General features: G+C 50.4%; 1 protein-coding gene across 1 annotated transcript; it reads left to right on the plus strand.

The window, feature by feature from the left end:
* Positions 1-1,334: 1,334 nt before the first annotated feature.
* Positions 1,335-9,179, plus strand: MAD2L1BP (MAD2L1 binding protein; the record flags this gene model as incomplete). The annotated part of the gene is made up of 3 exons (XM_082251512.1): positions 1,335-1,461; positions 3,566-3,778; positions 8,667-9,179. The coding sequence occupies exons 2-3, from the start codon at positions 3,569-3,571 to the stop codon at positions 9,177-9,179; spliced, it is 723 nt and encodes a 240-aa protein (XP_082107638.1). The 5' UTR covers positions 1,335-1,461; positions 3,566-3,568.
* Between the last annotated feature and the right edge of the window lie 3,575 nt (positions 9,180-12,754).

Below are 12,754 nucleotides of genomic sequence, written 5' to 3' on the forward strand. Positions count from 1 at the left end.
ACTTTTGCGCAAACCAATCAAAATACGCTTATTGCCATTTTTTTTTTTTTGGGAATGTCATATAGCAGAATGTGAAAAATGTATTTTTTTTTTGTCAGAATTGTCGCTCTTTTTTTGTTTATAGCGCTAAAAATAAAAATCGCACAGGTGATCAAATACCACTAAAAGAAAGCTCTATTTGTGGGGGGAAAAAGGACATCAATTTTATTTGGGTAAAGCGTCGCACAACTGCGTAATTGCCTGTTAAAGTAACGCAGTGCAGAATCGCAAAAAATGGCCTGGTCATTAAGGGGGTAAATCCTTCCAGTCCAGAAGTGGTTAAAAAATGGACATAAATATTTATTATATTGTAATATAAATCTGTTTGTATTCCCCCTCCCCCAATTACTGACAGCCTCCTCCTTAAATGACTGACTGGAAACCTGTGAGCAGTGTTCTCCTTTAAATAAGATATGATAAATAAATATAAATAAGATATGAATAATTATGAATGATATAATAATAATATAATAATATGAATAATATAATATATAATAATATGAATAATATAATATTATGAATTATGAATAATATAATAATAAAAATATAATAATAATATAAATAATATAAATTATAAATAATATATAATATCATGAATAATATAATATATAATAATATGAATAATAAATAATATAATAATAATAAAAATATAATAATAATAATATAATAATATGAATAATATAATATATAATAATATGAATAATATGAATAATAATATATAATATAATATTATAATATATTATTATTCATATAATATGAATATTATGGATAATAATATATAATATAATATTATGAATTATGAATAATATAATAATAAAAATATAATAGTAATATAATAATATGAATATGAATTATAAATAATATATAATATCATGAATAATATAATATATAATAATATGAATAATATATTATGAATTATGAATAATATAATAATAAAAATATAATAATAATAATATGAATAATATAAATTATAAATAATATATAATATCATGAATAATATAATATAAAATAATATGATTAATATATTAATATGAATTATGAATAATATAATAATAAAAATATAATAATATGAATAATATAATATATAATAATATGAATAATATGTGAATTGTGATTTTATAGATACTCTCCCTCTCCCTTTTTTTGGAACATAAACAAAAGAACAAATCTGTGTCAATATGTAATTGGTCAACACAATCAGATCTCTGGGTTGACTTGATTGGCTGTTTAGGGAAATACACCCACTTCCAACCCACCCTTATCTGGCCACGACATGATGGCCTGTACTCGGGGACAGAAGCCTCTCGTAGTGTCCAGCCCATCCGGCTACGCCCATTGATGGTGACGTCAGTGGTGCAGGAAGCGGAAGTGACGCGTTGGTTTGAATTGTGATCCCGGGAGAGAGGCGAAGGAGCGGAGTCGGTAATAGAGCGGAGGACGGGGAAATACCGGGTGTTATACAGGGGTCACATGACGAGGGGAAGGGAGGAAAGTTTTTATTGGTTGTTGTGGATGAAACCTTTGTCCCGCAGCAGCCAATCAGAGGCCATGTTTTATTGTGTCACTGTTCAATGGGAACAACACCTGGACTTTGGTTGCCATTAGCAACAGCCCCCCCCCCCCCCATCAGGAGGGTGTCTATGCTGGCACCACATGCAGAAGTCTGGACTGAGCGATGGGACTTTCCAACATTTTGTGTTGTCACCAGGACAGGAAGTAAGGGGAAGTCTTCCAAGGGGGGCAGGGGCTTCCCCCTCACTTCCTGTTGGGTCTCTAGGACAGGAAGTGAGGAGGTATTCTCCATTGGGGACACCTGTGATGATAGTAATTTCTTCTAACTTCCAGGAAGTAAGAAAAAAATCTTCCCATGGGGGCAGGAGATTCCCCCTCACTTCCTGTTTTGTCTCTAGGACTGGAAGAGAGGGGAAATCTTCCTGTGGGGACACCTCTTTTTGACAACTTTCCTTCACTTCGGAGAGATTTCCTCTCCTTGTTAAGTCTACAGGGCAGGAAGTAGAGGAAATCTTCCAATGGGGACACCTGCTCTGACTCTAGTTACCTCTCACTTTGAAGGGATTACCTCTCACTTCTTGCTGGGTCTCTAGGACAGGAAGTGAGGGGAATTCTTCCAGTGGGGACACCTATTTTGCCAGTAGCTTTCCCTCACTTTGGAGAGATTTTCTCTTATTTCTTTTTGGGTCTCCAGGACAGGCAGTGAGGCGGAATCTTCCATTGGGGACACCTGTTCTGATAGGAGATTATTTTCACTTCCTGTTGTGTCTCTTGAACAGGAACTGAGGGGCAATCTTCTAGTGGGGACACCTGTTCTGACAAGAACTTTCACTTTGGAGAGATTTCCTCTTACTTCTTGTTAGGTCTGTAGGACAGGAAGTAAGAAAAAATCGTCAGGAGCTTCCCCCCCTCACTTCCTGTTTTGTCCCCTGTGGGGACACGTCTTTGACAGTAGTTTTCCCTCACTTTGAAGAGATTTCCTCTCACTTCTTATTATGTATACAGGGCAAGAAGTAGAGGAAATCTTCCAATGGGGACACCTGTTATGACAGAAGTTACCTCTCACTTTAAAGGGATTCCTTCTCACTTCCTGTTGGGTCTCTAAAACAGGAAGTAATGGAAAATATCACAGTGGGGACATCTGATGTAACAGGCTTTTTTTCTCCCTTCCTGTTGAGTCTCCAGGATGGACAGGAAGTAGGAGAAATTTTGCAATGGGAACACCTGTTCTGGCAGGAGCTTCCCCTCACTTTGGAGCGATTACCTCTCACTTCTTGTTGGGTCTCTAGGACAGGAAGAGAAGGGAGATCTACCAGTGGGGACGCCTCTTTTTCCAGTAGCTTTCCCTCACTTTGGAGAGGCAGTGAGGCGGACGGGCAGGAAGTAGGTGAAATTTTCCATTGGGAACACCTGATCTGGTGGGAGTTTATTTCCACTTCCTGGTGTATTCAGAACAGGAACTGAGGGGTAATCATCTAGTGGGGACACCTGTTCTGACAAGAACTTCCTTTCACTTTGGAGGGATTACCTCTCACTTCCTGTTTGGTCTCCAGGACAGGAAGTGATGGGAAATCTCCCCTCAATGGGGCAAAGCAAAGGAAAAAAAAAACCTGTCAATGGTCAAGTTATTCCCCTAAAGAGGCAGCGCCTAGGGAGGTTTCTGGTGGGTGGAGTCACTGTGTGGCTTCCCATGATCCTCTCTGCTTTACTCTGAAGAGGGGGGGGGGGGGGGGAGGTGCTGCCATGGCACGCGGGGAAGGAGTTGACTATTCAGTCACCTATTCCCTCCTGTGCAGTACAGACAGTCCTTATTACAGACACATTGATCCTGATTATTATGTGTGAGGCCTCAGCACATGTATGAAATGAAATATGAACTGCCTGCATTGCTTCAAAGCAGCCAATAAAAAGCTTTTAATAGCAGGCCTGGCTGGTTCCCATTGATTATTGGGGGGGGGGGGGGGGTCAGTTCTGCGGAGTCCCACTGTACTCACCGGAGTCTCTTCTCTTACAGATTATGGAGAAGGCGGAGTCGGATCACCCGGTGCGGAGACCCCGCAGACGCGGCTCCAGGGATGACCTTGACGTGTCGGTGGAGTTCCCGGGACAGGTGACCCGGGAGAGCTGCTGCCGCTTCACCTGCGAGCTTCTCAAACACATCCTTCACCAGAGACACCAACTGCCCCTCCCCTACGAGGAGCTACTCCGCTTCTGTCAGAGGCAACAGGTGAGGTGGGGCCCCGATCCACTCCAACCACGGGGGACAACAAGCTCATTTCCGTGTCACCGATCAGAATATGGAGACCAATCAGGGATCCCCAGACAAAACTTTTTTAGTTTTGTGTGGAACAGGGAATGGTTACTTTTGCTGTCTGTGTCTCATTTGGGGAGAGTTTGTCTCACTTCCTGTCTCAGGGACACAACAGGAAGTCAGAGGAAGTGAGGGCAGGTGTCCCCAAGGGAAGATTTTTTTCTCTATCCCTGTTCTGGTGACTACTGTAAAGTTTTGGATTACCCATCATTCACGGTCTCAGGGACACCTGGGCACACAGACATTGAATCTCCCTAACAGAGACACAGCAATAAATACCTGACAGGGGCCGAATCCTTCCACACTCCATCCAAAACTAAAAGAAAGAGGTTCCAACTATAATTTTCCAGGGAAGATTTCAGAATTAGGAAATGTGGGTGTCACCAGGACTTTTGGGGTAAGGACACATTTTACGTTTTGAGTACGGGCAGTGTGTGTGTCCCCCCCCCCCCCCCCCCCCGGTGGCGGTGTACGGGCAGTGTGTGTTCCCCCTTCCACCAAGGGCGGTGTACGGGCAGTGTGTGTTCCCCCTTCCACCAAGGGCGGTGTACGGGGAGTGTGTGTTCCCCCTTCCTCCAAGGGCGGTGTACGGGGAGTGTGTGTTCCCCCATCCACCAAGGGCGGTGTACGGGCAGTGTGTGTTCCCCCATCCACCAAGGGCGGTGTACGGGCAGTGTGTGTTCCCCCATCCACCAAGGGCGGTGTACGGGCAGTGTGTGTGTCCCCCCCCCCCCCCCCCCGGTGGCGGTGTACGGGCAGTGTGTGTTCCCCCCCCTTCCACTAAGGGCGGTGTACGGGCAGTGTGTGTTCCCCCCCCTTCCACCAAGGGCGGTGTACGGGCAGTGTGTGTTCCCCCATCCACCAAGGGCGGTGTACGGGCAGTGTGTGTTCCCCCTTCCACCAAGGGTGGTGTACGGGGAGTGTGTGTTCCCCCATCCACCAAGGGCGGTGTACGGGCAGTGTGTGTTCCCCCATCCACCAAGGGCGGTGTACGGGCAGTGTGTGTTCCCCCATCCGCCAAGGGCGGTGTACGGGCAGTGTGTGTTCCCCCATCCGCCAAGGGCGGTGTACGGGGAGTGTGTGTTCCCCCATCCGCCAAGGGCGGTGTACGGGGAGTGTGTGTTCCCCCTTCCGCCAAGGGCGGTGTACGGGGAGTGTGTGTTCCCCCCCCCCCCCCTTCCGCCAAGGGCGGTGTACGGGGAGTGTGTGTCCCCCCCCCCCCCCCCCCGGTGGCGGTGTACGGGCAGTGTGTGTTCCCCCTTCCACCAAGGGCGGTGTACGGGAAGTGTGTGTTTCCCCCCCCCCCCCCCTTCCACCAAGGGCGGTGTACGGGCAGTGTGTGTTCCCCCTTCCACCAAGGGCGGTGTACGGGCAGTGTGTGTTCCCCCTTCCACCAAGGGCGGTGTACGGGCAGTGTGTGTTCCCCCCCCCCCCCCCCCGGTGGCGGTGTACGGGCAGTGTGTGTTCCCCCTTCCACCAAGGGCGGTGTACGGGAAGTGTGTGTTTCCCCCCCCCCCCCCTTCCACCAAGGGCGGTGTACGGGCAGTGTGTGTTTCCCCCCCCCCCCCCCCGGTGGCGGTGTACGGGGAGTGTGTGTTCCCCCCCCCCTTCCACCAAGGGCGGTGTACGGGCAGTGTGTGTTCCCCCTTCCACCAAGGGCGGTGTACGGGGAGTGTGTGTCCCCCCCCCCCCCCCCCCGGTGGCGGTGTACGGGGAGTGTTGTGTTCCCCCCTTCCGCCAAGGGCGGTGTACGGGAAGTGTGTGTTTGTCTGAAGGCAGTGTACGGGAAGTGTGTGTGTGTCCGAGGGCGGTGTACGGGAAGTGTGTGTGTGTGTGTGTGTGTCCGAGGGCAGTGTACGGGAAGTGTGTGTGTGTGTGTCCGAGGGCAGTGTACGGGAAGTGTGTGTGTGTGTGTCCGAGGGCAGTGTACTGGAAGTGTGTGTGTGTGTCCGAGGGCAGTGTACGGGAAGTGTGTGTGTGTGTGTCCGAGGGCAGTGTACTGGAAGTGTGTGTGTGTGTCCGAGGGCAGTGTACGGGAAGTGTGTGTGTGTGTGTCCGAGGGCAGTGTACTGGAAGTGTGTGTGTGTGTCCGAAGGCAGTGTACGGGAAGTGTGTGTGTGTGTGTGTATCTGAGGGCAGTGTATGGGAAGTGTGTGTGTGTGTGTGTGTCCAAAGGCAGTGTACTGGAAGTGTGTGTCCGAAGGCATTGTACGGGAAGTGTGTGTGTGTCTGGGGGCAGTGTATGGGAAGTATGTGTGTGTCTGAGGGCAGTGTACGGGAAGTGTGTGTGTGTCCGAGGGCGGTGTACGGGAAGTGTGTGTGTGTCCGAGGGCGGTGTACGGGAAGTGTGTGTGTGTGTGTGTCTGGGGGCAGTGTACGGGAAGTGTGTGTGTGTCCGAGGGCGGTGTACGGGAAGTGTGTGTGTGTGTGTGTGTCTGGGGGCAGTGTACGGGAAGTGTGTGTGTGTCCGAGGGCGGTGTACGGGAAGTGTGTGTGTGTGTGTCTGGGGGCAGTGTACGGGAAGTGTGTGTGTGTCCGAGGGCGGTGTACGGGAAGTGTGTGTGTGTCTGAAGGCAGTGTACGGGAAGTGTGTGTGTGTGTCCGAGGGCAGTGTACGGGAAGTGTGTGTGTGTGTCTGGGGGCAGTGTACGGGAAGTGTGTGTGTGTGTCCGAGGGCAGTGTACGGGAAGTGTGTGTGTGTGTGTCTGGGGGCAGTGTACGGGAAGTGTGTGTGTGTGTCCGAGGGCAGTGTACGGGAAGTGTGTGTGTGTGTCCGAGGGCAGTGTACGGGAAGTGTGTGTGTGTGTGTCTGGGGGCAGTGTACGGGAAGTGTGTGTGTGTGTGTCTGGGGGCAGTGTACGGGAAGTGTGTGTGTGTGTCCGAGGGCAGTGTACGGGAAGTGTGTGTGTGTGTGTGTGTGTGTCTGGGGGCAGTGTACGGGAAGTGTGTGTGTGTGTGTGTGTCTGGGGGCAGTGTACGGGAAGTGTGTGTGTGTGTGTCCGAGGGCAGTGTACGGGAAGTGTGTGTGTGTGTCTGGGGGCAGTGTACGGGAAGTGTGTGTGTGTGTGTCCGAGGGCAGTGTACGGGAAGTGTGTGTGTGTGTGTGTCTGGGGGCAGTGTACGGGAAGTGTGTGTGTGTCTGGGGGCAGTGTATGGGAAGTGTGTGTGTGTCTGGGGGCAGTGTATGGGAAGTATGTGTGTGTCTGGGGGCAGTGTATGGGAAGTATGTGTGTGTCTGGGGGCAGTGTATGGGAAGTATGTGTGTGTCTGGGGGCAGTGTATGGGAAGTATGTGTGTGTGTGTGTCTGGGGGCAGTGTATGGGAAGTGTGTGTGTGTCTGGGGGCAGTGTATGGGAAGTATGTGTGTGTGTGTGTCTGGGGGCAGTGTATGGGAAGTGTGTGTGTGTGTGTGTGTGTCTGGGGGCAGTGTATGGGAAGTGTGTGTGTGTGTGTGTGTGTGTGTGTGTGTGTCCGAGGGCAGTGTACGGGAAGTGTGTGTGTGTGTCTGGGGGCAGTGTACGGGAAGTGTGTGTGTGTGTCTGGGGGCAGTGTATGGGAAGTATGTGTGTGTGTGTGTGTCCGAGGGCAGTGTACGGGAAGTGTGTGTCCAAAGGCAGTGTACTGGAAGTGTGTGTCCGAAGGCAGTGTACGGGAAGTGTGTGTGTGTGTCCGAGGGCAGTGTACGGGAAGTGTGTGTGTGTGTCTGAGGGCAGTGTATGGGAAGTATGTGTGTGTCTGGGGGCAGTGTATGGGAAGTATGTGTGTGTGTGTGTGTGTGTGTGTCTGGGGGCAGTGTATGGGAAGTATGTGTGTGTCTGGGGGCAGTGTATGGGAAGTGTGTGTGTGTGTGTGTGTGTCTGGGGGCAGTGTATGGGAAGTGTGTGTGTGTGTGTGTGTCCGAGGGCAGTGTACGGGAAGTGTGTGTGTGTGTGTCCAAAGGCAGTGTACTGGAAGTGTGTGTCCGAAGGCAGTGTACGGGAAGTGTGTGTGTGTCCGAGGGCAGTGTACGGGAAGTGTGTGTGTGTGTCTGGGGGCAGTGTACGGGAAGTGTGTTTGTGTGTGTGTCTGAGGGCAGTGTATGGGAAGTATGTGTGTGTGTGTGTGTGTGTGTGTGTGTGTGTGTCTGGGGGCAGTGTATGGGAAGTATGTGTGTGTCTGGGGGCAGTGTATGGGAAGTATGTGTGTGTGTGTGTGTGTGTGTGTGTGTGTGTCTGGGGGCAGTGTATGGGAAGTATGTGTGTGTCTGGGGGCAGTGTATGGGAAGTGTGTGTGTGTCTGGGGGCGGTGTACAGGAAGTGTGTGTGTGTCTGAGGGCAGTGTACGGGGAGTGTGTGTCCCAATTTGCCGGGGGGAGGGAGGGGGGTTAGTGGTAGCAGGGCAGAAGGCCGGGGTTTACTACTAAAACCCGCGTACTATTAGGTTTTTGGTTGTCTGGCAAGCCCAGTGTTCACAACTGTTTACAGCGTAAGGAAAGGGTGAATACTTACCTGTCCAATGGTCCCTTGGCAGTGCCAGCATCTTCTTAGTCTCTAGGCCTCTTTATTGACCATTGGGGGGGATGAGGTCATCCTGGCACTCGCTGGCCCCGGCACTGTAAGCAGAGTTGCGCACAGGAGAAGACAGCGAGTAGGCAGGTCGGGCATTCTATTGCAGAAGGAACAGTGCATGTCTCTTCTGCAATAAAAGCCTTCAGGCTCGCTGTTTCTTACAGTGGATCCTCAGTGGCTGAAGTCTAGTTCTCCCATCTGCCCACGGAAGGTTCCGGTCCTCGTACTGATCATGTTTCTGTCTCTCTTGGTTCCAGGAAGGAGAAGTCATCGGAAGACCAACGAAGGGGGAAGTATCGGATTCCCGCCAGTGTCAGCGTTCTTTGTCAGACTTGGAGGAGCTGCTGGCCCAGCTGGAGACCTTTTTCGCTCTGACGGCGGTTCCTCGGGTCCTCCTTCTGCTGGGAGGATCTGCAGTGAGCCCCAAGGAGATGTATGTGATAGACATGGAGGGTGTACAGGTGGGCAACGGAGAGGAGAGCCTTAGCACGCGGCCTTGTCTCCAGCAGCTTTTCCATTCCCTCTTCCTGGCTGACCCGTTCAGCGATCTCCGCTCCACCTCCCTCATGAGCGTGGTCATCATGGTGCAGGGACACAGGGACTGCGGCGCAGAGTGGTTCCGGCCCAAACTAAACTACAAAGTGCCCACCCGGGGCCACACACTGACAGTCAGAATGTCCTGCGGCGCATCGGAGACCCCCAAGGCCTATAGCAATGAGGAGTATATCTGGTTCCAGGCGCCCATCACACTGAAAGGGTTCCGTAACTGAGACTCTCGTAGCCTGACAATCCTCCATACATGAACCTCAGGAGGCTTCACCTTGACATTTCAGGACCTCGGAGACAACTTTACCGTATGGTGTAATGCACCAATACACACGAGACGTTTTCATACCTCCAATAAATTGCTGCTTCTACTGACCACGTTTTAACCAGACACTGTGCAATAATTCCGGGAGGCTGTAGCTGGACTTTTCCATGGAGGCCTCAGATACAGCCATGTCTATGCACAGCTCAGAGGCCTCAGAGACAGCCATGTCTATGCACAGCTCAGAGGAGGTCCGATCTACAGGAATTGACTTCAATATAGGAGTGCAGAGACTCCCATCAGCTGCTAGGACCCCATAAAATCAATCTAGGGGAACCCTCTTTCCCCAGAATCATGGGGAACACACATGAGCTTTCTCTTCTCTGCTGCTGATGTAGGACGCCTATTGCAGTAAGCAGGGCTTTTGGGGCGCCGTCTGACCAGTTTCTGTCAGTAAGGCTCCATTCACACTTATGCGACTTTGGACACATTGGGGTTGATTTATTAAAACTGGACAGTGCAAAACCTGGTGCAGCTGTGCATAGAAACCAATCGGCTTCCAGGTTTTACTGTCAAAGCGGTTGTCAAGGCAGAAGGTAAGATAAAAAGCCTTCTGTGTTCCGGAACCCCTTCTAATACTTACCTGAGCCCCCTCTCTTCTATCCAGCAATGTGCATGACTGCCTTGGCCATCCAGGACCCTCCCTCCTGATTGGCTGTGACACAGCAGCGGCACCATTTGGCTCCCACTGCTGTCAAAGTCAGCCAGTCAGAAGAGATGGGGGGGGGGGGGGGCGTGAAAACTCCTCCTACAAGCTTTAACCAGACACTGATAGAAGTCACAAGACTGCTCTATCCTGCTGATGAGAAAAGGTATTTAACAGTTTATATTTACTAAAATAATTACATTTCTGTGTACTGGGGGAGATCAGATATAGTGAGTGCAAGCTCCTGGGTTTACTAACACTTTCATTGAACAAGTCGAAGTAAGAAGCTGATTGGCTACAATGCACAGCTGCCCCAGATTTCACACTCTGCAATGTTAGTAAATCAGCCCCATAAAGTCGCATTCCATGTATTTCAAAGTAAGCCGTTCCAATCTATGGCAATTAAAAAAGGTTCCTGCACTACTTTCATGCGACTTGACTGCCACAGACTGCAATGTAAGGTCGCACCTATCCAAAATTTGTAATGGAAATCGCATGACAAGTGTGAATGGAGCCTAAATGTAGGATTAATGGATTCAGAGTCAGTCGGGAGGCTCATTTACCGCTCCCAGGCCCTGTTTATATTATTAAATGTGCCAAGTATGTGCCTTCAGATTCTCTATGTGTTATGTAGATACTATTTTTGGGGTCCACCTTCTGCGGACGGTGAGCATTCAAGGTCCACCTTCTGCGGACGGTGAGCATTCGAGGTCCACCTTCTGCGGATGGTGGGCATTCGAGGTCCACCTTCTGCGGATGGTGATCATTCGAGGTCCACCTTCTGCGTATGGTGGGCATTCGAGGTCCACCTTCTGGGGACGGTGGGCATTCGAGGTCCACCTTCTGGGGACGGTGGGCATTCGAGGTCCACCTTCTGGGGACGGTGGGCATTCAAGGTCCACCTTCTGGGGACGGTGGGCATTCAAGGTCCACCTTCTGGGGACGGTGGGCATTCAAGGTCCACCTTCTGGGGACGGTGGGCATTCAAGGTCCACCTTCTGGGGACGGTGGGCATTTAAGCAGTGGTGTATTGTGGTTTTGTGCTGCCCTAGGCAAGACTAAAATTGGGGCGCCCCCCCCCCCTCCCCCTCCAAAGTAAATTTGCCCCACTCCTTTCCTAACGGATGTGAATCCCTCCGAAATTGAAGTCAAGTCCCAGCGTGAACCCCTGAGATCTCACGGGGGGGGGGGGGTTGTGAGAGAGAGAGAGAGGGGGTTGGGTGAGAGAGAGAGAGGGGGGGTGGGTGAGGGAGAGGGGGGGTGGGTGAGGGAGAGAGAGAGGGGGATGAGCGAGAGAGAGAGGGGGATGAGAGTAGAGGGAGAGGGGGGGTGGGTGAGGGAGAGAGAGAGGGGGATGAGCGAGAGAGAGAGGGGGATGAGAGTAGAGAGAGAGAGAGGGTGAGAGAGAAAGGGTGAGAGAGGCAGCTCTAGCAACCAGTGGCCAATAGAGTCTCAGGTGGAGGGGGGCAGCTTTTTGCTGCCCCCCTGCAAAGTGCCGCCCTAGGCCTGGGCCTTGTTGGCCTAGGCCAAAATACAGCGGTGAGCATTCAAGGTCCACCTTCTGCGGACGGTGGGCATTCAGGTCCACCTTCTGCGCATAGTGAGCATTCGAGGTCCACCTTCTGGGGACGGTGAGCATTCGAGGTCCACCTTCTGGGGACGGTGAGCATTCGAGGTCCACCTTCTGGGGACGGTGAGCATTCGAGGTCCACCTTCTGGGGACGGTGGGCATTCGAGGTCCACCTTCTGCGGATGGTGAGCATTCGAGGTCCACCTTCTGCGGATGGTGAGCATTCGAGGTCCACCTTCTGGGGACGGTGGGCATTCAAGGTCCACCTTCTGGGGACCTTGCCGATTGGGACATTGCCGTTGCAGGCAATAGGCTGTGATTTGGCATGCGATTTGACATGTCAAATCGAGCCGATGTGAACAGGGGGCTTGTTAGAGTTTAATTAAACAAGCTAAAGCTAGAAGCTGATTGGCTACCATGCACAGCTGCACCATAGTTCTCCAGTTTTAGTAAATCCACTCCTAAGGGTCCACCTTCAATAAATGACTGCATTCAGGATCTCCTTTCTGCAGATAACAAGCTTTTGGGGTCTGTCTTTGACAAATAATGGACTTTTGGGGCTTACCCTCTGTAGATAACAAGCATTTGGGGGGGGGGGGGGGTCTGCCTTCCATAAATGAATGGGCATTTGGGGCCTCCCTTCTGCTACAAAGATTCAGGGTTTGCGTTCTGCAGACAACACGCCTTCAGGAGGGTGCATCTGGCAGGTGAGTATTGGTGGGTCCATCCTCTGGGGATAATGGACTTTCTATGACCACATTAGTCAGAGATCCCGCTCTGACCCCCAGCAGAGCGGTGCTCAGGTCTCATTGCTCAGCACAGCCCGTTCTGACATCAGGGCATTTCATTATTCCTGTAATCACATGACTCCTCTTTGGTCACATGACTCCTTTTGTGTCCTTCCTGGTGCATTCAAAGAGGTTATCTGAATGTCGTGGTTTTTTTTTAATCATTTATTTTTTTTTATATATATATAACATATTTTTATTGCTTTGTGGAGGGCTCGGTCTGTGTGAACAGGCTCTCTCTGTGTGTACATGTTTACCATATCAACGCAACAGGATCATGAACAAATATATTTTTTTACATCGTATCGTTGTTTTAAAAGTGATGATTTATTTAATTGCATGAAGGTGTATTAATTGTTTCAGCCTGTAAATATTTTATTTGAATGAGAAGCATTTATCTGAAAGAAAGCATTATGTATCCTACCCCGCGCTTTGTGGTTGTAATTTGATTTGATGTTTTAGTCATTTGTGTT

This window comes from Pelophylax lessonae (genome assembly GCF_965119305.1).
Source record: "Pelophylax lessonae genome assembly, chromosome: 3".
In the NCBI taxonomy this organism is placed as follows: domain Eukaryota; kingdom Metazoa; phylum Chordata; class Amphibia; order Anura; family Ranidae; genus Pelophylax; species Pelophylax lessonae.